This window comes from Lacerta agilis, chromosome 1, assembly GCF_009819535.1.
Source record: "Lacerta agilis isolate rLacAgi1 chromosome 1, rLacAgi1.pri, whole genome shotgun sequence".
In the NCBI taxonomy this organism is placed as follows: Eukaryota; Metazoa; Chordata; class Lepidosauria; order Squamata; family Lacertidae; genus Lacerta; species Lacerta agilis.
This window is the reverse complement of record NC_046312.1, coordinates 36,554,847-36,579,733: the sequence shown is the minus strand read 5'-3', so window position 1 is coordinate 36,579,733 and position 24,887 is coordinate 36,554,847. Positions and strand designations below refer to the sequence as shown.

General features: G+C 40.2%; 1 protein-coding gene across 1 annotated transcript in view; it reads right to left on the bottom strand.

Annotated features, from left to right (window-relative positions):
- STXBP6 (syntaxin binding protein 6) overlaps positions 1-24,887 on the bottom strand; it is a 94,175-nt gene that overhangs the window by 8,859 nt on the left and 60,429 nt on the right. Inside the window, exons 3-4 of the mRNA XM_033144411.1 lie at positions 11,152-11,282; positions 8,912-9,077 (exon numbers count right to left, since the gene is read on the bottom strand). Of these exons, the coding sequence (XP_033000302.1) occupies positions 8,912-9,077; positions 11,152-11,282 (297 nt within the window). The remainder of the gene's footprint in view (positions 1-8,911; positions 9,078-11,151; positions 11,283-24,887) is intronic.

The window sequence follows — 24,887 nt, the reverse complement described above, 5'->3', positions numbered from 1 at the left end:
ACTGAACAGTCATATAGCACAGCAGCAATTCCCACAAAATCACGCACAACTGAAACCACACTGTAGCTGTCTCAGCTTTCTGTCTTCCTTGCAGTGGAACTCAGGAGGGACTATGTCACACTGTCACAGGCAGTAATTCTTGGAAAGAGCTGCTACAATGCTGCGTCATGAAATGTAGAGCATCAAACCATTAATTTAATTAACATTACCCGTCAATAATGCAAAGAGAACATAGGACTTTCATTTATAAGCTTAAACCAAAATAAAATAAAAAAATTCCTTCCAGTAGCACCTTAGAGACCAACTAAGTTTGTTCTTGGTATGAGCTTTTGTGTGCATGCACACTTCTTCAGATACACTGAAACGGAAGTCACCAGACCCTTAAATATAGTGAGGAAGTGGGGAGGGGTATTACTCAGAAGGGGGGTGGTGGGAATGGGTGATCAACTGATATGTGTGGAAAACCTGTTGACAACTGTTAATAACTGCAATTTTTTCAGGGTCTTACAGGGAAAGGCAAGGGGTGAGATGGCTAAAGATAGCTTTGTCATGTATAATGAGATAAGAATCCAATGTCTTTGTTCAGACCAGGTTTCTCCATGGTTTTAAGTTTGGTGATTAGTTGCAATTCAGCCACTTCTCTTTCCAGTCTATTTTTGAAATTCCTTTGTATTAAGACAGCTACTTTGAGATCTTTTATAGAATGTCCTGGGAGATTGAAGTGTTCTCCTACTGGTTTCTCTGTCTTGTGATTCCTGATATCAGATTTATGTCCATTTATCCTTTGGCGTTGGGTTTGGCCTGTTTGTCCAATATAGAGAGCTGAAGGGCACTGTTGGCATTTGATTGCAAATAATCGGAATAAACTAATAGAAACCAATTATTCAGGACAGCTTTATCAGTAATAGCTCTGAAAAATTTGCAGTGCATGTCTCCCCCCCCCCCCTTTTTCATTAGTATGTTATGCATTTTTGTGTTTTTATACTGTCAACTGCCCAATGATCTTCAAAAGGACAAAGTAGGAATGGTTTTGAGTTCAGGCTATTGCCAATAGCTATTATTGCTCTAAAGTACAGTGAAAAGGATACTAGAGAGAGACTGAATCAATGAAGGACAGAGACAAGAATAAGAGCTTTAAAGCCTTTACTGAATGAATCTGAGTAAGATTAAAGAAAGATGTAGCAATAGCATTGAAGGAACAAAATATTAATGAATTCCTCACAGATATAAGTCTTACAAGACTAAGTTGAATAAAAATTGAATAAAAAGTCCGTAAGAATAAATTCTTAAGGATAGCTCTTTAATCAGAGATATTGGTGTTTGTACCCACTTATGAGGGACACGGGTGGCACTGTGGTTTAAACCACTGTGCCACTTGGACTTGCCGATCAGAAGGTCGGTGGTTCAAGGCCCCGCTATGGGGTGAGCTCCCGTTGTTTGGTCCCAGCTCTTGTCAACCTAGCAGTTCAAAAGTACGCAGTGCAAGTAGATAAATAGGTACCACTCCAGCGGGAAGGTAAACAGAGTTTCTGTGTGCTGCTCTGGCTTTGCCAGAAGCGGCTTAGTCATGCTGGCCACATGACCCAGAAAAACTGTCTGCAGAAGTGGACAAACGCCGGCTCCCTCGGCCTTTAAAGCGAGATGAGTGTCGTTCGTGACTGGACTTAACTGCCTACAATGCAATGCAGCAGGCATTGTTTTTAGCCTTATGTGTTCTTATGCACTGTATTAGAATCCAGACCACACCTCCAACATACCAAGTCTGTCATGCATCAATGTTTTAAATGCTAGTCATATACCTTCATTTCCTGGTCTTATTAGGGTGAACTAATGGAAGCGACATTTGTGGTTGGACCTCCTATATTATGGGTACCTTGGTCCAAAAACAGAAGGAGCAACAGGAAAGCCTGAATTCCCTCCCCTACATCAAAAGGCCCTTGTGTGAGGTCCATGTATAAAAACCAGAACCACTAAGCTGAAGCTCCCCTCTGCTTTCATCTTGGCCCCTTTTGCAAATCCAAGGGCAGCAAGACATAAAGAGTTTCAAAGGAGGATGCATGGTCACTGTATATCCCACAACTCTGAAGCCTGTTCAAAGTAGACAGTCTCAGCCTGTGAAGTGGCTGAGACCAGTTTTCCTTCCTCTACTCACAGGGCATGTGCAAAACAGATTTTAAATGCCTATCAGCAGGGCAGGAATGGTCTTACCCCTTTCTTTTTTTGGCTAACAGCCACTAAGTGGGGCAATGACTCATAACTTACTTTTGTAGAAAGGGATGTTAAAATGGACATGAATGTTTATAGACAGGCCTAGAGGTGTACCCTGTGCTGTGGAAAGTGGCAAAAGTGTGGTCCCACTCCCTGGTCACTGGAGTTCCTCTTAATGAGATTTCTGTACTAAGGGAACTAGAACTTGCTAGCCCTACAGTGAAGCAGTGTGAAATGGGCTGTTTCAGGCAATACTATGTAAAGGTCAGCAGATTTTGAATTCTTCTACAATGGCACCTGCTGGGGTGATGTGGCAAATCAAGCAAGTGTGCAAAGCAGGAAATGTTTCCCCTAAAGAGGGTATCCACTGTGACACACACAGGCATTTATCATCATGCACCAATATTGCACTGCTTTATTGCTACAGCAAGTTAGTGTAGATGAATACCAGCCAGGAAAACCTCCAACATGCATTGCTTGCATGCTGAATGCATAGGCAAAAATCCTTTTAAATTAGATGCCAGGCTACGTTGAATCCTAGATGCCATTATATGCCTACTGAAACATTCAATCTCCTCATTTTTAACATTGTAGCTATCACTACCAAACACAATGTATTGTATTAGTTACAGGTAGGTGGTAGCTGTGTTGGTCTGCCATGGTCAAAAGAAACAAACAAAAAAAAATCCTTTCAGTAGCACCTTAGAGACCAACTTGATACAAAGAACAAACTTAGTTGGTCTCTAAGGTGCTACTGAAAGGATTTTTTTAATACTGCATTGGGTTACTTACAGTGGAAACAGCATGTTCCAGTGGAAGTAAACGTTAAGGCAGATTTTATGGGTCTTGATACCTCTTCTCACCCAGTAAACCGATTATGATATTTTAGAAATATTTATAGTAATAACTAAAAAAAAACCCCTCTGCTGGTAAAGTAATGCATTAGTAACGTGTAATTGTTGGGATTCGTCTGTCTCGAGAGACAATGGAGTGCTCCTCCAAGGGTGAAGTCAAACCGCTGTGTTAGAAACAACAAAGTCACCTCTCTGGGATGCAAGCCTGGGAAGTATGTATGGAGGTCCTAGGAGAGTTACTTCCCATGGTTGCATGTCACATTAAACTAGCACAAATTGGGAGGAGCTGCAGTAAGTCTCACTCTGCTTCTATCACATGAATAGGATGAGAACTTCAAGATCTGCTTTCAGTTTCTTTGCATATTGGTCTGCCTGGATCAGAATACACCAAGACTCATGTAAAATTAGCAGAATAAATTTTCTGCTCTTTTTAAAAAACAATCAAATGTGTGTGTATGCACTTTTGAAAGTTCTGATGAATTTAAAATCCAAATGATTTTTTTTAAAGTGTTTTGTGAAACTATCAGCATCGCCATGTAGGCTATTTATAGGATCTTTGCTAATCTAAGCCAATACTTGGCTGGTGAAAAGCAAATGACTCATTAACTATCACAGTGGCAAAATATCCTCCAAGGAAATAGAACTGGATAATACATTAGTAACTCCAGCCAGCTGTCCAGGATAAAAAGGTTACAGGAAGCAAAGGTAGGTGTGCTTTTTCAATTCTCAGAGTCTGAGCCAGTGAGTTCTTGCAATTTAGTAGGAAAACTGATGTTCTCCTGGGAACAGGAAGCAGAGTGAGCAGCTCACTGCAGAATCCTAATTACCACCTCCCAGTTGTTTTCTCTCTCACTTTTCTACCTGCCTTCCATTAAAAAACTTTGCAGTCCTAGTCTTTGCCTGCAGATGTCAGCAACTGTGTTCTTCAGGAGCTCAAGCTACCTTTACTGAAACAATCCAAGTGTAAATAGGAAATTGGGTCAAACTCCATGCAACTTCTGATTGGGATTTCTCTCTCTCTCTCTCTCTCTCTCTCTCTCTCTCTCTCTCTCTCTCTGAACAGCAGTCACAGGGTCCCTGATCTGAATCAAGATCATGAAGCTGGAAGGTGGGTGTTAATCCACATTCTGTTTTCCACCCTCCAAAACCACCTGTATTCAGCAAGCAATTTGTTGCAACATACGCTGAAGGAAAGAAAGGAAGAACCAGTTCAGGGAAATAAATTTGCACTCCAGAACTGCCCAACGTGATTTACTTTGATCTGGCAACAGCTGTAAATTATTCTGGAAAGGGACCTTCACTTATATCAAACATTATCTATTCTCAGAGTAGACCTACTGAAATTAATAGACATGGATAAGGTGCATTAATTTCAATGGGTCTGCTTTGAGTAGAGCTTTGTGGGATACAACACCTTGGGAAGAAACTTCATTGAACTAAATTCGATTTATGTCTGCCTGTAAACACTTAGGATTGTTGCTTTTGGTGCTTTCTAGGGAAATGTATATTTTGGAAATGTCGAGGGATTTGTTATGTTCAGAAACTGAGGGACCAAAATAATAATTAAAAGTAGGTATTTTACTGTAGAACAAGGACATCAGTTCAGAAAGAATTAAAGGCTCTTGACTTTCGTTACAGACTGTAACAGTGGCATTTCCAAATATGAGGGATTCATCACAGAACATGCTGATAGAGTATTTTGGATATAAAACCCTCTTCTACAAGAGAGGAAAATTACTAGCGATGCTGTGCCAGTTTTAATATCAGCTACAGCTCTTGGACCTTAGGGAAAGCTATGCAAAATAATGCTGAAATAGCAGCGCATAAAACTGTAAGATACAAGCAAAAATATTGTTGAATGAGAACCTTTCTTACCATCTACGATTTAATGACAGTCTCCTCAAATGAGCTATAACATCCTTCCACAATAAATCAGCTTCTAAGAATATAGCAAAAATATCAGCTTTCTTAGAACAGAAGTAACGTAAAATGATTGATTACATCAATTTTACCTAAAGCTAGCCAGAATGGTACAAAAATAATAATCAAGTAATCAACACTAGTATCATGCTTTTAGCTTAAATAACCATGACTATAATAGTCCATAAATGCATTTTTTTTTCTTCAGAGATGTGCAAAAGCTTAATGATTTGCTCCTTTCAGAGTTAAAAATGATTGCAGGAATGTACTCAGATAGGAATAAGTAACCTGAAACTACTATGGGATGAAATACTGCAAATAATGAGAAAGCTGCTAACTTTCCTGTCTTGCTGTATTCTCACCAACTACCTATATGGTAGATGTGCCAAGAGAAAAATATCTTGAACAGCAACCAGCAAAGGTATTGCTTTAACAGCAATCCATAGCCACCTTGGGAATTATCACCGATGTTATCCAGATTCACAGCGCCCTAAAATGTAAGCAGCAAGAGAGAAGCCACAATGTTGATGTCAGAAATGCATGATGAGAGATATCCAACCACATCGTACTCAGGGTAGACCCACTGAAATCAATACTTAAGTGGATCTACTGGATAGCACCATTATTTGACATACTTCAAATAAGTTTTAATTTCTATTTTGCAGCAACTCCCTTTGCAAAATTTCCAACGTTTTAGGCAATGTTCAAAACTAGGATGAAATGTTTTCTTGACAGCTAAGCAACCATCTACAACAACATGGGCAGATAGCAAATTTGCTCTTTTATTTAATGATCAATGCTCCAACTGCAGAGGAACAGTCACATTTTAAAAGACATTTCAAGCAGAGATGGACCTTCCCCAACACCAGGCCTCAGTCAAAAGAAGGAAGAAAATAGCTGCTTTACTACAGAAATTTCCTAAAGTCTGTGAAATCTTATCTTGTTGGTGCCATGAGAGATGTCTTGGCAGGGCCTCCTGAGCCTGCAATGCTCACAACTTAATGGTCCATCTATTTAGGGATTTATATAGCACTTCAATTTGTCAAGTGCTTTATATCATAAGTCATAGCATCCCTATTGCAGATAGTGAGTTGAGGCTGACAAACTGTGGCTTTGCCAGGGCCACTCAGTAAATCAATATGTGCACTGGGATGGTTTCCAAAGGTCCACACACCAGGTAATGGCTCATTAAATAAGAAGACTGCCTTCTCATTTCTTAATTTAAAAACAATCTATCTGCACATGCATACCATTTCTAGGCAAAATATGTGCAATCATACAATAAGGGATACTAAAAAAGAATTTGAGGAGCGCATTGCTAAAACCAAGAAGGCAAACTGTGGCAAGCTCCTTTAGTAAAGGAGGGAGCGAGGTCATGTTACTGGGCCTGAGTGGTTTAGACTTAGATATTCCCTATCAGAAACAAATCTGAATTAAGAGATTCTGTGCCTGTGGAACTGTTTACTAGAATTCAGCAACAAGGACTCTTATTGTTGTGGGTGTCTTATGACCAATTATTTCCTGAACTGGGGAAAAAATAAATATGAGGGCATGATGGGAACAAAACTGTAAAGCTCTCTATGAGGGATAAAGCTTAGTGGCTTTGCTAGTAAAGGTACAGTACTTAGTTATACAGATGTAATTAAGAACTTTACTTATTTCCAATAAATCAAATTCCTCCAAACAAACATCTCTAGCCCCATTCAAGGATCTCTTCCTTTCCCCAGTTAAACCAATGTGTCCTGCCTAACAAACCTCTAACCACCCAGCTGCTTCTCTAGCCAGGCACCATTGGCCATTTAAACTGTTTTACTCTCTACCTGTTCCTGATATGTTGTTTCACCACTCTGCCATGATTGGCTACAGGGTCTCCAGGAGGATGACCCCCAGGTCTGTCCATCACATCACCTATGTAAAAAAATATTTAAATACATTAGGAGCAGGACACTGGCTAGGGAAGCAGCTGGAACTCTGGATGATAAGGGAGTCAAATATGTGCTAGAGAGGAGGATACAAAGAGAGCAGAAAAGCTGAATGAATTCTGTCTTCTCAGTACAAGTTAAAGGGCAAATCCCTGTGCCTCAGGTTTCAACATAATTTCTGATATCAAAATACAAAAGTCAAGCCAAAACCTCCCTACACCTTCTACCACCCCATTTTTTTTAACTATTCCCTCCCATTTCTTCATCAACTTCCCACTGAATCTAATGTAAGATTATGGAAAATAACAAAAGACGGTGTTTAAGAAGTATGCATTGCAGTTCTGAAACTGATATTGCCCATATTATGTTACATGCCAAAAGCATTGTAAGAGGAAATGAGAAGGCACAAAAGATCCTGCTCCAGAATGATGTCACTAAAGGCTAATTTCTCAATGTAGATGCCAATGCTACTTCCTTGTGTTTGAAGCTCCAGCATGTATTTGTGCCCATGGCCTTTCACTTGAGCAAGGAAGAAGCCATGAAGGACACTAGACCTTTGGTGGATCTAGTACTTGCTCTGGATAGTTGGCATCAAGTGAAACCCAGGAAGCCAATTATTTAGTATAATTCAATCCAACCATCCTTTCCCTTTGCTTCCCACAATTCTAGAGATAAGCATTAAGAAGTTCTTTAACAGAGAACTTGTGTACAAAAATGACTATGAACAATAGGCTAATCATAGCAGTACCACCACCACCAAATATTCCTAATTTTTCTGGTCACATGGATTTAAAGAAGCATTTCCTATTGATAATACATTGGTACCTCATTTCTCTAATGTAATCCATTCCGGAAGTCTTTTCGAGTTACGAAACGTTTGAAAACTGAACACTGAAAGCGGAAGCCTCAAAACGGAACCCGCGTTTCCTGTTCGACTTTGGAGGCGTGTTCAAAAACCGAGGCATTTACTTCCGGGTTTTCGGTGTTTGAATTCCAAAATGTTTGACTATGGAGGCATTTGAAAACCAAGGTACCACTGTACCTTTAACAAGAAGAATTAAACTATATAATGCATTATGAAGTACCAGTATGTCATTTTGGATTTCTGAAGTTCAGTTGATCTTAAATTACAAGCAGCTCTGGAGCAGTTTTCAGTTGTGCTGTCAGATACTCTTTGGGGACTAGGAGATAGCAAACAAGAAGTAAAGTTGGTGCAGAAGTTTATGGGTGGAATGTTTTTCTCCAGCTGCTTTAAAGACTTCAATGGCCAGTTCAATTAGTTAACAGCTAGCAAATCTGACTACAAGGGATTTCATTGGAAACAACCAGAAGATATTGGAACACATATATCACAAACCCTGGGAGAGTCACACAAAGATTTCTGTTATCTGAAGCAACAACATGCACGGCTGCACTTGCATGCTCTGCTGACATCAATAAGGCTGGTACATAAACGAAGATGTTTTGGCATAATAAAGCAGTGCATAAATGAAAGTGGCTATTGTTCGACAACACCTATTCTAATTTAGCTCTTTAAGAAACACTGGCAAAATCAATGTTTGCTAAATGGGAAAGAACAAAATCAGCAGAGAAAGGAATTAAATTTTCAGCCTTTTAAATCAATATCTGGAAGAAGTAAGACACAAACTGGAGGCAGTATCCTCGTGCACTAAAGCACCACAGATTAAAGCCAGGAAAGAAATAATTATATAGGAAATATTTCTTCCAAGGTAAATTGCAGTTTTGAAACAAGAGGTACTACATACAAGTAGCTAGAAATCTGGGAAATGTAGGCTTAAGACCCATCAGATCAACTTATAAAAGCTTTTATTTGGTTCAGATTTTGATAATTTCATGTAAACTGCTATGTTTACAACTATCACTGAAACCCAGACGGATTGCCTCAGCCACTGCAGATTTTTAGGCATAACACATTAGAAGAATTCATTAGTATAATGATCTGAAACGAGCTGAGCCACCCATTCAAATCAAAACACAAAGACTTACCTCCAATAATTTTAGACTGGCAATTAATAAATTCTGGCTTTTTGTCTGTAAGGTACCGCTGACAGGTATGATGGAGAATTTGAAAGAATGTACATTTTTCAGAGGCTGTGCTTGCTACCCATTGGTCAAAAGCATTTTCAAATAGTAAATCAAATTCTGGGGAATCCTAGAAGGAATAATATTAGAATTACAGGAGAAATACTTTACTCTTATAAAGCTGTATGTGCTGCATGAGATTTTTTTTTAAAAAAACCCAAAGAAAATGTTAAAGAAAATGGTGTACAGTGGTACCTCGCAAGACGAATGCCTCGCTAGATGAAAAACTCGCTAGACGAAAGGCATTCGCTAACGAAAGGGTGACTCGCAAGACGAATTTCCCTATGGGCGCGACTTGTAAGACGAAAATTTATCGCGGTTCCCCCCCGTCAAACCGCACTTCCCCCGTCCGTGCTTCGCAAGATGAAATTTTCGCTAGATGACAGCACTCACAGAACGAATTAATTTCGTCTTGCGAGGCACCACTATACACTGATTATATATAGCCCAACTTATTGCAACTTTTGAAAATGTATGTCATGTATGCAATTCCATATTATAATGTAGAATATCATGACTAGAACTACTACAAAAGTCAGCAAAATTGCTAAAGGAAATTCAGCAACAGATGGCATGAGGTTGTTTAACCTGGCTAACTCCACTCCCATTTAATAAGAAGAGTCAAACACCAGTTCACACCTACAGTTAAGCCATATTTTGAAATTAAAAAAAACCCTGATTAAACCACAGTTTAACAATCAAATGGTATATAAATATTATGGAATAAAAATAATGCTCACAAGTGCTTTGCTCTTTCCATGCTCTTGATTGTGATGTACAGTGGATGAAATGAGCCAGAGTATGACTTACAGTGTAAACCTGACTCGTGGTTTGTTTTCTTCAAACAAGTCATGAATGCTAAATCCAAGAACAAACCTTAGCCAGAAGCGAACCAGGATTCCAGGATCACACATCAAGGCAAATAAAATTGTTGTTTCTTTCCTCCTTCCCTCACATGGCACTGTCAGCCGTGGAGGAAAGAAAAAAGGTTGTGTGTGTTAAACCACAATTAATTCTAGACCAGAGGTACCCAATGTGGTGCCTTCTAGATGTTATTGGGAGTACAACTCCTATCAGCCCCAGCAAGCATGGCCAATGGCAAGGGATGATGGGGACTGAAGTCCGACAACACCTGGAGGGTACAACATTGACTATCCCTCTTTAGAACTGTGGTTGAATGCTGCATGCAATCTAGGCTACTGAATCCATATGGTTCTGAGACGGCCATTTGTCAAGCTACAGTAGCATGATCCATCATCAGGTGCCACATTGGGCCAGTGCTGCTTTGAAGCAGCAGGTAGATGGTCCTATCTGTGCCTCTAGCATGTTATCAGCAGGATCATCACTCTCTAGTCGGCATGGGGTCAGACATCACTTTTTCTCCCAAGTACAGTGGTACCTTGGTTTGCATGCGTTTTGGATTACAAACAAGTCAAACCCGGTTTGCAACCTTTTTTTGGGGGGGGGGGAGTACAAACAATTTTTTTTGGGAGGCCCCATTGGCAAAAGCGCGCTTTGGTTTACAACTTTTTTTTGTTTACAAACGGACCTCCAGAACGGATTATGGTTGTAAACCAAGGTACCACTGTACAAAGAAAAGAGACAGCAGGAAGAATGAGGGTTAAAAATGGTCCATCTTGCTGAAATCTATAGGTTTTAATTATTCTGGACTGCTTCTAGTGTTATTTACCATAAAGATAAATGTTTAGTTAAGAGGACAGGTTTTCTTGCTTGGATATATTAATTAAATTCCCAATGCAACACTGGGGCAAAATAGTGGTTCAGATTATTATAAGAGGAAGTTAGCAGCATCAGAGAACATGAAAGCCTACAAGGCAGGGTTAAGTTCATTCACACACACACTGGGATTCCAAACACTTCTTTTTCCTAAAATAGCAAAGGTGAACAGATAGAAAAGTGGTGAAATCTAGAAAGGTTTAGGAAGGAAATCGAAGCATTTGGAATCGATACCTAAGGTCCTGAAGGGCTGCACTTAAAGAGCATCCTATACAAGACATGGTTTTCTTTTAAAAACAAACAAACAAACAAATGGGTGAATTTTTCTTTTGGAAAGCAAGAAGAATAAAAGGTATGAAGCATCACACAAACAGAATATCACTAAATGGGAAGAAGTCACTACTCACCTTATGAGGGTCTATTCCGTTAACCTGGCGAAGTTGTTCAAGCATCCACTGCGACCTTCGGACAAAAGATGCAGAACCTTCAAACTGTTTGACTTTTGTAATAGATGCCTGTGCAGGTTTCTTGTTCGTCACTGTACACATAATACAAAGAAAACCATGTATAAGCATACAGAAGGGTTTCTATAACTGCAAACAGGCTTGTTTACAGACCCGACAGTTTCCAATAAATCATGACAAGCGTGCCTCAACATATTTAAACCTAGATTCCTGTTCCTCACACCCCTGTTGCAAGAATGATCTCAACCTATTTTAGGCAACTGCAAAATAAAGTAACCAGAGTCCTGGCCGCTGAACAGCAAGCAGTGTGGTTATTCTCCTACAAAAAGCCTAATCCTACTTCCAGCACAGACTTCTTCAACCTGGTGCCCTCCTGATGTTTTGGACTATAACTCCCACACACCACAGCCAAGGTACCACACTACCTGCACTAGATTTGAGTTTGTGGGGGTATTGCAAGTACAAAATCCAGTTTGCTCACACTGCTCTGATGCATCAGAGAAGGCCCCCAGAATCTGATGCATTTACCATGACTGGGTCCAAAGAGGTTTGAGACTGTTCATGAGTATTTTTGCACATGCAACAGGATATTTAGAATGCTTACTTTCGTTTCTTCAGGAACAAACAGACTTTCAAATAAGGAAATGTTGCATTCAAGACTTATACTGAAATATATATTCATGCAAAAGGTGTGCGTATGGTACGTGCATTCTTATTTTTATTTTTTGTTGTTTCATTTCCCACAGGGAAGATTTAAAATGGCATTGTCAAAAAGGCGTATAAACCTTTTAATAAACCTTTTAATTTAAGTAGTACTGTATATACAGCACTTATAGATAAAAGGCTCACAATTTTAATGACAATATAATGAATATATTGCTGCAGTTTCTTCAAATTAATTTTGAATATTCTTGTCCCATGTGGTGTTTTATTTTGCAATTGCTGGCTAATTCAATTCATCTTTGACCTTGAGATACATACACACGGACCTGAGGTTCCCACATCCCTCCTTCAGAGGCTGGATTTATTGCATGTCTAACTGGCTGTGTAGTCTGATTTTTAATTCTGATTTATGGTGCAGTTTTTTTAAAAAGGAAAAAAAAACATTTGTGGCTGGCTTTTATTGTTTGGTTTCCAATGAATTACAGTGGTGCCCCACTAGACGAATGCCTCGCTAGACGAAAAACTCGCTAGATGAAGGCATTCATCTAGCGGAAGGCAGCCCCACAAGACGAAAAAGTCTATGGGGCTGCCTCGCAAGACGAAAATTTTTCGTCTTTTTTTTCGTCTAGCGAAAGCGCGGCTTGCATTGCCGCTTCGCTAGACGAAAAACCCGCTAGACGAAAATTTTCGCAGGACGAATTATTTTCGTCTAGCGGGGCACCACTGTAAATCTGTTAGTGCAAGGATTTCCATTTGTGTAGAGGAGCTTGCATTCTCTCTCCTCTCCCCATGGGTCTCCCAGGCCTCCTCTAAATCTGCTCCACAGGGTTGGCGGGAACCCCAGAATGCATTTAGGGGGCATGCAGGGAGAGGAAAGAGGAGAATGTTCTGTTGCACAGCTAGAAATCCTTTTGCTAATGGAACTACTTTGATGGATACTGCCCATTGCTTGACCTTTTCTACATGAAGCTGGGGGTTTTTTAAGCTGCCTTGTACAAATGAGGAAAGGCAGTGCAGAAAACTGAGTCTACTTCTTTATGACTCAATGATCATGATCTGTTTTCTTCAGGAAAATCATGTATATTTTGAAGGAACCATTTACAAGCCATTTGCTTAATAAACATAAAACAAAACAATATGATAGTGATCTGGTCTATAGACATATTATGCAGCAGAAGAGTACTTGGGTGTAATTTGATTTACATACACTTTCCTCACTGAATCTAAAATGTTATGTACCAATTTAATTTGTTTGTAGGCTGGATTAGTACTTGCTTAAATCCTTTATTATCTATCCTACTAAATGCCATTAAATTGCTGGACTCTTTGAATGGCTATGCTTTTAGTACTGATATTAAACAGCTTGATTACCTAATGTTGGTGGACTTCCACTATAATCCTGTTATGGACTTCAGTTGTCTCGATATCCAAATATTTTCCCCGTGCATGTAATAGCAAAAGAAATACAGTGGTACCTTGGTTTACGACCACAATCTGTTCCGGAGGTCCGTTTGTAAACCAAAATAGGTCATAACCCAAGGCGCCCTTTGGCCAATGGGGCCTCCAAAAAAATTCGTTCATAATCCAAAAAAAGTTTGCAAACTGGGACACGCACTTCTGGGTTTGATGCGTTCGTAATCCAAAACGTATGCAAACCAGACTGTTCGCAAACCAAGGTACCACTGTACCACCATTGACTTACTGTGCTTTTCGTTTTCAGATGTTGTGTTTCAAAGCAGCACATGAACATCTTTGCATGCAAATCCATTTTAATTATTATTTTTAGAACCCTATAAGAATACCAGTAGCATACAAAAATAATAGTCATACTTTAAAGTATGCTAGTTTTTAAATACACTCAAAATCCCAAGTCTCTATTCTTTGATCAAAGTATGCTTATCAAAGCAATTTAAATGCAGGTCAGTAATAAGGCACTGAGTAATCACCATTTTACTGCTCCAACATCAATCAGTTAAGAGGGATTAGGTCTATATTAATTATTTGGTACAACAAAAAAAGTTTATGCATATTAGAGGCGGGCTTCAGATTGGTATCAGGTTATTAAAAAAGTCTTTGCTGGTGCAGCTGAGTAGGAACTGAAGATTGCAATCTCACTAGACATTTTGTCCTTCTGATATGGTTATCAGATTACTTTGTTCCATTTAACAGATAGTTATCTTCATCAGTTGTATTGCTTTCTATTTATCAAGAATAATTTATACAGAACTATATTGCTGGATATCTATTTCTGGTAGTAGATAGCCAGCATAACTCCATATTTGGGATTATCTTCTAAATGAATTAATAAAGAAAAATGAAAACATGCTCAAGATTAAAATCAATCAGTAGGGGTGATCATGTTCATTATTCAGTGGGTAGGACGTGCCTGCAAGAAATCAGGGTCCTACATATTTGCATGTATTGAGAGAATATAAACTGCTTGAACTGCTTGAATTGTACAATTCTGAAAGTTTCTTCCCAGAACACTTGTGGTATAGTGGTTAAGAGCAGTGGACTCGTAATCTGGTGAACCGGGTTCGCGTCTCCTCTCCTCCACATGCAGCTGCTGGGTGACCTTGGGCTAGTCACACTTCTCTGAAGTCTCTCAGCCTCACTCACCTCACAGGATGTTTGTTGTGGGGGAGGAAGGGAAAGGAGATTGTTAGCCGCTTTGAGACTCCTTGTTGTTCAGTCGTTCAGTCGTGTCCGACTCTTCGTGACCCCATGGACCAGAGCACGCCAGGCACGCCTATCCTTCACTGCCTCCCGCAGTTTGGCCAAACTCATGCTAGTCGCTTCGAGAACACTGTCCAGCCATCTCATCCTCTGCCGTCCCCTTCTCCTTGTGCCCTCCATCTTTCCCAACATCAGGGTCTTTTCCAGGGAGTCTTCTCTTCTCATGAGGTGGCCAAAGTACTGGAGCCTCAACTTCAGGATCTGTCCTCCTAGTGAGCACTCAGGGCCAATTTCCTTGAGAATGGATAGGTTTGATCTTCTTGCAGTCCATGGGACTCTCAAGAGTCTCCTCCAGCACCATAGCATACCCTAAGGAGACTCCTTAGGGTAGTGATAAAGCGGGATATCAAATCCAAACTCCTCCTCCTCCTCTTCTTCTTCTTCTTCTTCTTCTTCTTCTTCTTCTTCTTCTTCTTGTAACAGCTAGACATCGTCATTGGTTTAAGCACAAGGTTAGGTTTTACTAACACACAAGTAACTGGATCTTCATATTGAGCAGAAGCAATATATTTTAGGCTGGTTTAACAGCGCCTGATTTGGGCAAGAAATGAGAAAAGACTCTTTCCCAAAGGCACTGGAGGAGCTTTTCACTGTTCTTCAGAAGTTCAATAAATTGTCATGTTCAGAAATCATACCCTAAAATCAGGATGAAGGAAAGTGTTTTTTAGGAATGACTTGGATTATCTTCTCTGATGCTTGGTTGCTGCCTCAATGTATTTCAGGTGTGTATCAAGCCTTGCTCAATTTATGAATCTGTCGTGAGATGGGCAGAAACTACACAGATGGGATTCAACTAATAATACCCATCAGCAAAAGCACTGTGCAAGGACTTCTGCTTGTGCAACAGAGATTTCCCTCCCTCTTCTTTGCGCTGCACCTCCCACAAATTGGCTCAGGTGACGGGGAGAGGTTCAGGAGAAGTCTTCCAGAATAGATTGGGAGGTGGGGAGGAGTAAGAGGAGAGATCATTCCACATGGCAAATCAAAAAGTTTGCACTGACAGAACAACTGGAAAAGCACAACACAGACTTTATTCCCATACTGAAGCCAATTAAAATAAACAAACACTCCTAGAAGTACTTCATATTCTTATTTTTATCTATAAGTTTCTTAATATATTTTTAAAGCTTTAGCAATGTATCATTTACCAGATTTGACATTCTCACTTTTTAAATGAAGCAGAAATTGTGGCCGATATCTAAATATACTTTCAATAAATTTATATAATTTTAATAAAATTAATACTAAATTTTACATTGGCGAAAGGGAAAGAGCTACTTTTGATGCCATCCAACAACTTGGATTTTTGACTTTTATTAGCAGACTCCCTGTTACATATCATGAACTATTTTTAAGTTTGCAGAGTAGCTTGGGGCCTGCTCTCTAAAGGCTTCCTTGTGGGTGGCAAACTAGCCTACATGTTCTTTGGACCCAAGCCAATGCCAAGAAGTTCAAATACAAAGATGGTTGAAAATTAAACAGCCAGCAATGTTGAAATGTAAAATTATTTTGGTAATCAGAAATCTTTTGAAAAACGGCTTGATTGCTTCTATGGAATAGCTATCTATATATTTATAAACTGCTGAAGGCATCAAAATGTGAACTGATGCACAGAATTAAGTGTTTGATGTCTCAGAGCTGATATAAGAAGGAAATAATTACTAGACAATTATTTACATTTTAGCTGCCAAAAGACTTTTCGGTTGAACTGTGAAATGAGGGAAACTTCCCCACTGGGGGTGAAACATCAAGACTGCAGTTATGTCGGTAGAGTATTCCATTTTCCATGTGCACAAAGAAATCACCCTACTACTTGGTTGCTTAAAGATAAAAGAAAGTTTTTACATCAATTCATGCAAGGCATACACAGAAAGATTTAAACTAGATTGTGCAACTTCTAAGTTGCATTATAATGCATTACTGTGACTAGGCTACCTCTGTCTTGGAATGTCAGTAGCTGTAGTAAGAAATAGACACAGCAACTGCCTATTGTCAGTTTCAGATTCAGTTTCTAGACAATGCAATCATAAGGATGGAGTCATGTGGTGAAGTAAGGCCACCTGATTAATGATTTCATAGATCAGCAAGTTCAAACAGAATATCCCCAAATACCTGTTAGATTAAAAATAATAATCACGAAACCTTCTTTTCCATAGTTTATGTAAAAGGCACTGATTGCTAATGCGATATTCACTGATCACTAGAGGGGGCACTTTCTGTAGTTCTGCATCGGTTTCAGAAAAACACAATGCTATACAGTGTGCCTCGGTTTATGAACTTAATCAGTTCTGGAAGTCCGTTCTTAAACCGAAAGCGTTCTTAAACCGAGGCGCACTTTCCCTAATGAGGCCTCCCACCGCTGGTGCCTACCTTTCGGCTTCCATTCGTAGACCGAGGTAAAGTGCGCAAACTGGGACACTACTTCCGGTTTTGCATTGTTTGTAAACTGAATCATTCGTAAACAGGGCTGTTCTTAAACCGAGGTACCACTGTAATAGGGAATCCTTTCTCTGAGCCATTGATCTTGATGTGGCCAAACAGCAGCATCCACAGACAAGGCAGATACTGGCAGGTACCCCAGTATTTGCAGAAGCAACAAACAAACAAAAACTAACCAGGGGGGGGGACCTAACTCCAGAAACAGTTAAATGAGGACTGAGCATGCTCAGTGGCCACGGCCATTACTGAAGTGTGTGGGAGAGTACCAAACCATTGGGCAGGGGGAATACAATGGAGCCTGGGACCAGAGTACTGCATGCTGCAACATTTTGCTGCAGGTTCCTCTTGTTCTGTCTGAGAAAACTCGGGAGCCAAACTAATATATTCAAACTTGATATTAGAATTTAATTATTCACGTCCCCAAATGTAGTGGGGAGCAGATTATGATGAGGCCATCTTATTTGGGTGGTGGGAAGAAACTGAACTTTATCCATATGCCAAGTCCCCAAAGCAATTTGGTCAGTTGACAGTCTAGGAAACTGAATTGCACAGGGAGGAAGGATTAACTCCCTTCTCATCAGTCCAAATTAGCATCCTTCCTAGGTGTTTTTTTTTGGACATTACTAGCTTGGTACTTTAAATGTATTAAGTTCATGGAATAGGTATCTTATCTGTACATGAATGTTGCTTTGCCTCTGAAGGCATCTCCCTTTGGTACTTATGAACAACCCAAAATGCTTTTGTCATCTGACACATTGCTTGCATACTATGATGGGCAGCATAAATATGACTCTTTGCTTTCCCCTTGCACACTTTGTTTTTGCCACAGAAGACTCAGAGGAGAATCAGTGGCAACTGCAATCACCTGTTAGTTTATCAAACTAGCCGAAATTTGTTAATTGATGTCTGTGCCTGTTAGCAAATTTCAGAAACCATATGACAAATCTGTCATGCAGGGATGACAGAGGAGGATATTCGGCTAAGTTTTACTTAAGAGTAGATTAATTGAAATTAATGAACATGACAAAGTTAGAAACATTAATTTAAATAAGTCTGTTCCTAGCCCAACTCAGGTGAATACCACCCAGAGACCTCTCTTTCTCTCTCTCTTTGTGTGTGTGTGTGTGTGTGTGTGTGTGTGTTGGTAATTTTAAAACTTCAATTTTCTAAATGATAGTTACAATACTTGAAATAATCTCACAATTTTGAACCCCACTCCATTTTGCACCAGTACTTAAAAGCAACATAATTCCTCTTTGTTTGTTGTATTGAGAAAAGAGGTTTACTTGTTTTTAACCAACTGCAGTCAGTTTCAAAACAAGCCAACTTCAAATCACGTCATAACATGATCCCTGGCCCAGAGAAGACAACGTTTCTGAGAAAGCAAAATGAGAAGTTCTCCACCCAGAGAGAGGAAGAGCACACAAGTCCAGGGCGTACTGCCAGTCCTTGCTGTTTGTGCATGTTTTGCTAACCCATGGTTTAAACATGATGCAAAAAATTGAGCCAATATGCAACATAAATCTTCAAAACAAACTAGCATGCCTTATGTATGAGTGAAACTCCCTGCAACAAAATGGGGCGACATTTTGAAATCTCAAAATTATATTAGCTGTTTGATGCCAGCATTGACTATATCTGCTGAATTCAGATAATCTACCAACCTCAAAGAAGCCCTTCTGTTATATTGTTGCTGACAGCAGCATCAAGGGATGATAAATCATGTGAATGGATGAGGAAGAGACAAATGCAACTGACCATTCAGGTTTACCCGAATTCAGAGATTAGGAATATGTATTTTGCTAGACAGTTGTTGAAAAGCAGATGAGTGGGGTTCTTCTGCTCCAGTGGAGGAGAGCCATAAATTTCCAAATATTTTGAATTGTTCCCTCCCTAGCAGACATATGATTGGAAAATCAGGGTAGCCCTATTTGCAGTGTAAAATTGGGAGGCTGGACTCAGGTTGCACAATCAAAAGACTACAGTGGTACCTTAGATGCGAACGGGACCCATTCCGGAGCCCCGTTTGCATCACAAGCAGTCTGCAATGTGCAGCGCCGCTTCTGCGCATGCGCGGCTGCGATTCAGCGTGTCTGCAAATGCGCGAACCGTCGAACCCGGAAGTAACCCATTCTGCTACTTCCAGGTTTGGTGCGTTCGTAACCTGTGCCGTTCACAACCCGCAGCGAACGAAACACGAGGTATGACTGTATAGAGTGAGCAATACCACAGCCTGGGTTCACCTCCAGCAAGAATCCTATAATGTATCCATATTTCATTTATGTGTGCTTTGATGGGGCCTACATCTAAGAAAACAAGTTGTGCTAATAATATCAGCCACATAATTAACAGCTTAACTGCCCCAATTCCATTTTTTCCCCTGGGTCAACTGAAGTTTAAGGTTTGAATATCAGTTCCTAAATCTATATTAATTTTCTGTGTGGTGAGAGGCCTATTTATTAGAAACTGTCAAACCTATAACCTCAGTATCTTTCTTTTACAGATTTTGAACAGCCAGTAATTGTAAAGGGTTTGGGGGGGGGGTCCTTTTCGCCCACCCTGGTTTTCTGAGGTCTTAATACAGTGGTACCTCTGGTTAAGAACTTAATTCGTTCTGTAGGTCTGTTCTTAACCTGAAACTGTTCTTAGCCTGAGGTACCACTTTAGCTAATGGGGCCTCCTGCTGCCGCCGCAAAGCCAATGTGCGATTTCTGTTCTCATCCTGAGGTAAAGTTCTTAACCTGAGGTACTACTTCCGGGTTAGCAGAGTCGGTAACCTGAAGTGTTTGTAACCCAAGGTACCACTGTAATGGGGGGGGGGACCATAATTGTGCACAGACTTGAGGTAGAAGAGAAATGTGTGTGAGCACTGCTGAAGATTTTCTTGCTGTAGCTGATTGGAGAAGGCAAAAAAAAAAACTTTTTAAAAAATGGGGAGGGAGTGCTTCACTAGTGTAGTATTTTCAAATAAGAGATGGAAAGTCAGAGAAGGAATTGAAATATCATAGGGAGGAGGGCTCTATCTCTTTCAGACTCCCTACTTTAAAGGTTATTACCTAGCATCTTGCTAGGTGTGGTTTAAGATGAGGATGCCATTCTGCTGCAGAGGTAGGACTAGACATCATGAAAAATGTCAAATGCAAGATATGGCAAATATTTTACTCATCATGCTTCGTGAGGAGAAAATGCTGTTTTATGCTGTGCTATTGAGGGTCAAAATGACAGCCACATGCTTGCATAAGGAAGAAATAAATAATGAAGCCACCTTATAACCAGTAACTTCCGAGCCCCACCCCAAAATTCCACACATTCCTAAAATTCAACTCAGGCAAAACATTTCAGCCATGCAAAAGAAGCAATGGATTTAAAATGCAACACATCCTCAGTCACACAGGGAATGATAAAACCTACCCAAACTCTAGCACATACTGCAAAATGACTGAATTTAGCATCCACAAATGCCAGCTAACCCACACACAGAGCAGTGGTTGATATTTATTTAGGAGTGGGGGGAGGGGAGAGAAGAGGTAAAGAAGAAAGAATGCAATGCAGTTCTATGGAGTAGGTTGGAGAATAGAGGAAATTCCAGTCACAGATGTGACAACATATATAGAGAGCATCTGCCAGAAACACCTTAGCATTCTTCTTTCCACATCCCTTCTCAATGGTACAGCTGAAAACAAACATCCCTGTTAATCTTTCTCTGCACTGACACTCTGCATGTAGCTTTTCTGGTACCTGTGTGTCACATTTTAATTCCCACATTCACAGCCTTCCAGATAAACGACATTAGAACAAATCTATAATCTCCAAGACATGTTTCCATGCTGCATTCTCTGCAGCAGTTGCTCTGTTTTGGTGTCTGTGCCAGAGCTCTTTGCTTGTTTCAGTGTTAGAAACTGAGAAACTGAAGCTAGGAGCTAAATGGCACCATACACCAAGGTTGTGGGCGCAACAACGGAATGTCTCGACGCACCTTTTTGATAACAAGAATACAAAGCTGAAAATGAATGAACTGCAGCTAAAATATTATGCTCATTTTTCACGTGGTCTGGTCCTTCCCCTGCCCACCCCCTAATATTCTTAAGAGGGTCTCTTCTCCAGTCTTCAGAGTAGCTGAAAGTGGGGAGGCAGAAAAAGGTCCTCCTTTCCTTCCACTCTGCAGCTTTAATCAGAAAACTTAGGTGCACTGCTGTGCTCAGAAACTGAATGAATTGGGAGATGTCACTGCACACAGATTAAAACAATTTAAGATCCCTGCTGGATCAGACTACCTAACCCAGAATCCTACTTCCCACAGAAGCCAATCAGATGCCTCAGGGAAGCCAAGGAGGAGGGCTTGAAACATGTTTTGTGGTAAACTGGTATTTTGTGGTATGTTGCTTCTTTATATGGAGATTTCACATAACCATCATGATCAATAGCCAATGAGATACCCATCACTCCATGATTCCCCTCCCCCTTTAAAGCCTTTTAAAGTGACTTCCATAAGTTAATTATGTACTGAGTGAAGTAGTACATTCTCTTTCTTTCTTATCCAAAGTCTACGGAATTTGTCATTCTGAGAAATACCAGCTTTTATTTATTTTTTTAAAAGAAGACAAAACATTTCCTTTCACAGCTGTAGAAAAGTTTGAGCAATGGTGGTCTGTGGTATAGCACAGGTGTGGGAAGACCTAAGAGCTGGCAATAAATTTATTATATCTGGACCTACCAGTAGATCTCTGGGCAATCTGCAACAAGATGACAAACACATGTGCCCAGGAATGGGCTTTTGTGTGGAAGGACTGTGAGCTCAATTGGTACTCAAAACAAACCCATAAATTCATAATTTTTCCTTGTAATTGAATGGTTTTTCCATGAGGTTCTGGTTCCCTCAGGATCATGGGGCAGACAGGGGGCAGGAGTCTCTTTCACAAGCCTGGGATATGCCCACCCGTGGTGTAGCAGACAGCGTATCTTGAGGAACTGTCGAGGACAACAATTGTTCACATGTCCTCCCACACACCCTTCAATAATAAAGCTCACTCCTGTGACTTGGCCTAATCACTCTCTTTCAGGGTGGGTGGAGAGAGTAAAATAACCCACAGAACACAGGTAGTTGCCTTATACCAATTCAGATCATTGGTCCATCTAGCTCAGGGGTAGGCAACCTAAGGCCCGTGGGCCAGATGCGGCCCAATCACCTCCTCAATCCAGCCCGCGGATGGTCCAGGAATCAACCTGTTTTTACATAAGTAGAATGCGTCCTTTTATTTAAAATGTATCTCTGGGTTATTTGTGGGTCCTGCCTGGTGTTTTTACATGAGTAGAACATGTACTTTTATTTAAAATGCATCTCTGGGTAAAATGCATCTCTCCAGTCCTACTTGGAGACATCAATGATTTAATCTGAGACTTCTTGCTTGCAAAGCTCAACCCTCTCCTTTCCCCCCTGTATTTTGCCACCATCCATTTGGAGAAAGGACGAAACTGCATGTATAACAAAATGAAGATCAGAAATCAGAAAGTAGGCTAACCTTCATATAGTTAGGAAGTGGGCATTCTGTCTCTTTCCCTTCATCCATGCCACAGCTCTCTTCTTCACTTTCCTATTTTACTTCAATCCAAGCTACTGAAATAGGTTTCCGCATCTGTGTGTCTTCCGATTCTGGGATCATTTTTATTTTACACAAAGAATCCTCAGCTGTGCTTACACTCATTAGACAACATGAGGTGATGCCATGTCATAATTATATTTAAATGCAACAACTCCTGGGCAATATATTCAGCTCAATTTTAGAGTTTTTGTTTTTGTTGTTGTTGTTCAGTCCTGAGATAAGCATGTTCAGGTTTGAGATATAAGGCTAGCCTGAGGTTAGAAACACTAGGGAAGCTGTGAGGTATAAGGGAGTTTTGCTTCCAAACCAGCAATTAAGCCAAATTCAAGTGTCATTAAATTTAAAAGAGCAAAAAACAGATGAAACAGCTGGAGCCTGGAGGGATTCTTCTTTCTTGGCAAACCAATGTTCTCTTCCTGAAGCACACAAAATGTCAGAGTAGGTATTTATCGTAGCAAATTATAAAATGGTAGTTACTTGTGGCAAAGAGATAAAATTCTCCAACCAGGTTAGCTCTCAGCTACTATACAGTAAAACAGTGGCAGCTCCTAATTTAAATTTCAGCTTTTACAATCTCGAAGTCACGATTGTTACTGTATGTTTTTGACAGGACTCCAAGTTTCATCAACCCCAGGAAGTAAAGTAGTAGCTTGGTTTAGGAACAGCTTAGTTTATGAACAACTTGGATTAAGAACGCTGCAAACCCGGAAGTAGGTGTTTTGGTTTGCAAACTTTGCCTTGGAAGCAGAACATGTTTTGCTTCCTGTTGAGTGTGTTCCATTTGCAATTGAGTCCCCCGCTGCTATGGGAAAGCACACCTTGGTTTAAGAATGCTTTGGTTTAAGAACGGACTTCCGGAACTGATTATGTTCGGAAACCAAGGTACCACTGTATAGCCAAAGATTAGGGTAAATGGGAGCTATAGTCCAGAAACATCTGGATGTTCACAGATTAGCCACACTTGCTATAATAATTCCACATGTTTTTCACTACAAATTATTGTGGTGTACTACAAATCAAGTCCAAATATGAGACAACATTATTCTTAAGTTGTGTACATACAGATCTTCATGCCTTGATATGGTGCCCTGCTGAGTAAGAGGAAAGAGCTATTGGTATCCAGGTGTGCAACAAAGTCCTGTGCCAAAGGTTGAGCACCAATAATGTTGGCAATTGTAGTGTCATACAATATGCACCATAAAGTCACTGTCTTTTGGTCATTTCGTTAAGAATATTTCTTCCCTACTTGAAAGGTTACAGACATGCTACTTTAATTGTTAGTACCTGATGCCTCCATCAACAGCACAAATTTGCTTCCTTATTATTCCTCCCCTGCTGCTCTAATTGTACAAAAGTAATATTATTTAATTGCTTGTCAAAATGTTTGGCATTATGTGCTGTTCAATCTTTTCTGCTACTAATCTACCACAGTTCCAAGACAATGACCTTGTTTGACCTTTTAGAAAAAGAAGCTCATAATTAGAGAGAGGGCAACTAGAAAGTCGTCTTTTACTCGATAACATATGAAAATATACTAGGAGTGTAGCCCCCTCCATTACATGTTATTTGTGTGAAGAAGAACACTGCTAGCAGAGGGACTCAGGAGCAGTGGCGGTTTCACTCTGCTGAGTGAAACAGACATCGCGGTCTGCTCCTCATACTGGTCTTGGGCGATGTACTGAAATATCGTCCAGGCATACTCTACATTTGCCCTGCATCACAGAACCCAATTCCATAACAGGATCATACTTATGAATCACCTAGTCCATGGGTAAGCGAACTAAGGCCTGGGGGCCAGATCCGGACCAATCGCCTTCTAAATCCGGCCCGCGGATGGTCCAGGAATCAGCGTGTTTTTACATGAGTAGAATGTGTGCTTTTATTTAAAATGCATCTCTGGGTTATTTATAGGGCATAGGAATTCATTCATTCCCCCCTGCCCTCCAAAATATAGTCCGGCCCCCCACAAGGTATGAGGGACAGTGGACCAGCCCCCTGCTGAAAAAGTTTGCTGACCCCTGACTAGTCCCTCTTTCTAATGCTTGAGTTAATGAAGAAAAATATGGAGCTTTGTGCTTTTTCTTTTACTGGACATGGTGTGTGTGCTCAAGAACTGTTACTTTAGTGCTTTTTTTCTAGAAAAAAATAGGTGCCAGTAGTCACCATGAAGTTGTTACAGTAAGTGCCACACTTTTTAACAACAACAAAAGAAAGAGGTGCCAGTACTGTGTACCTTTGAGT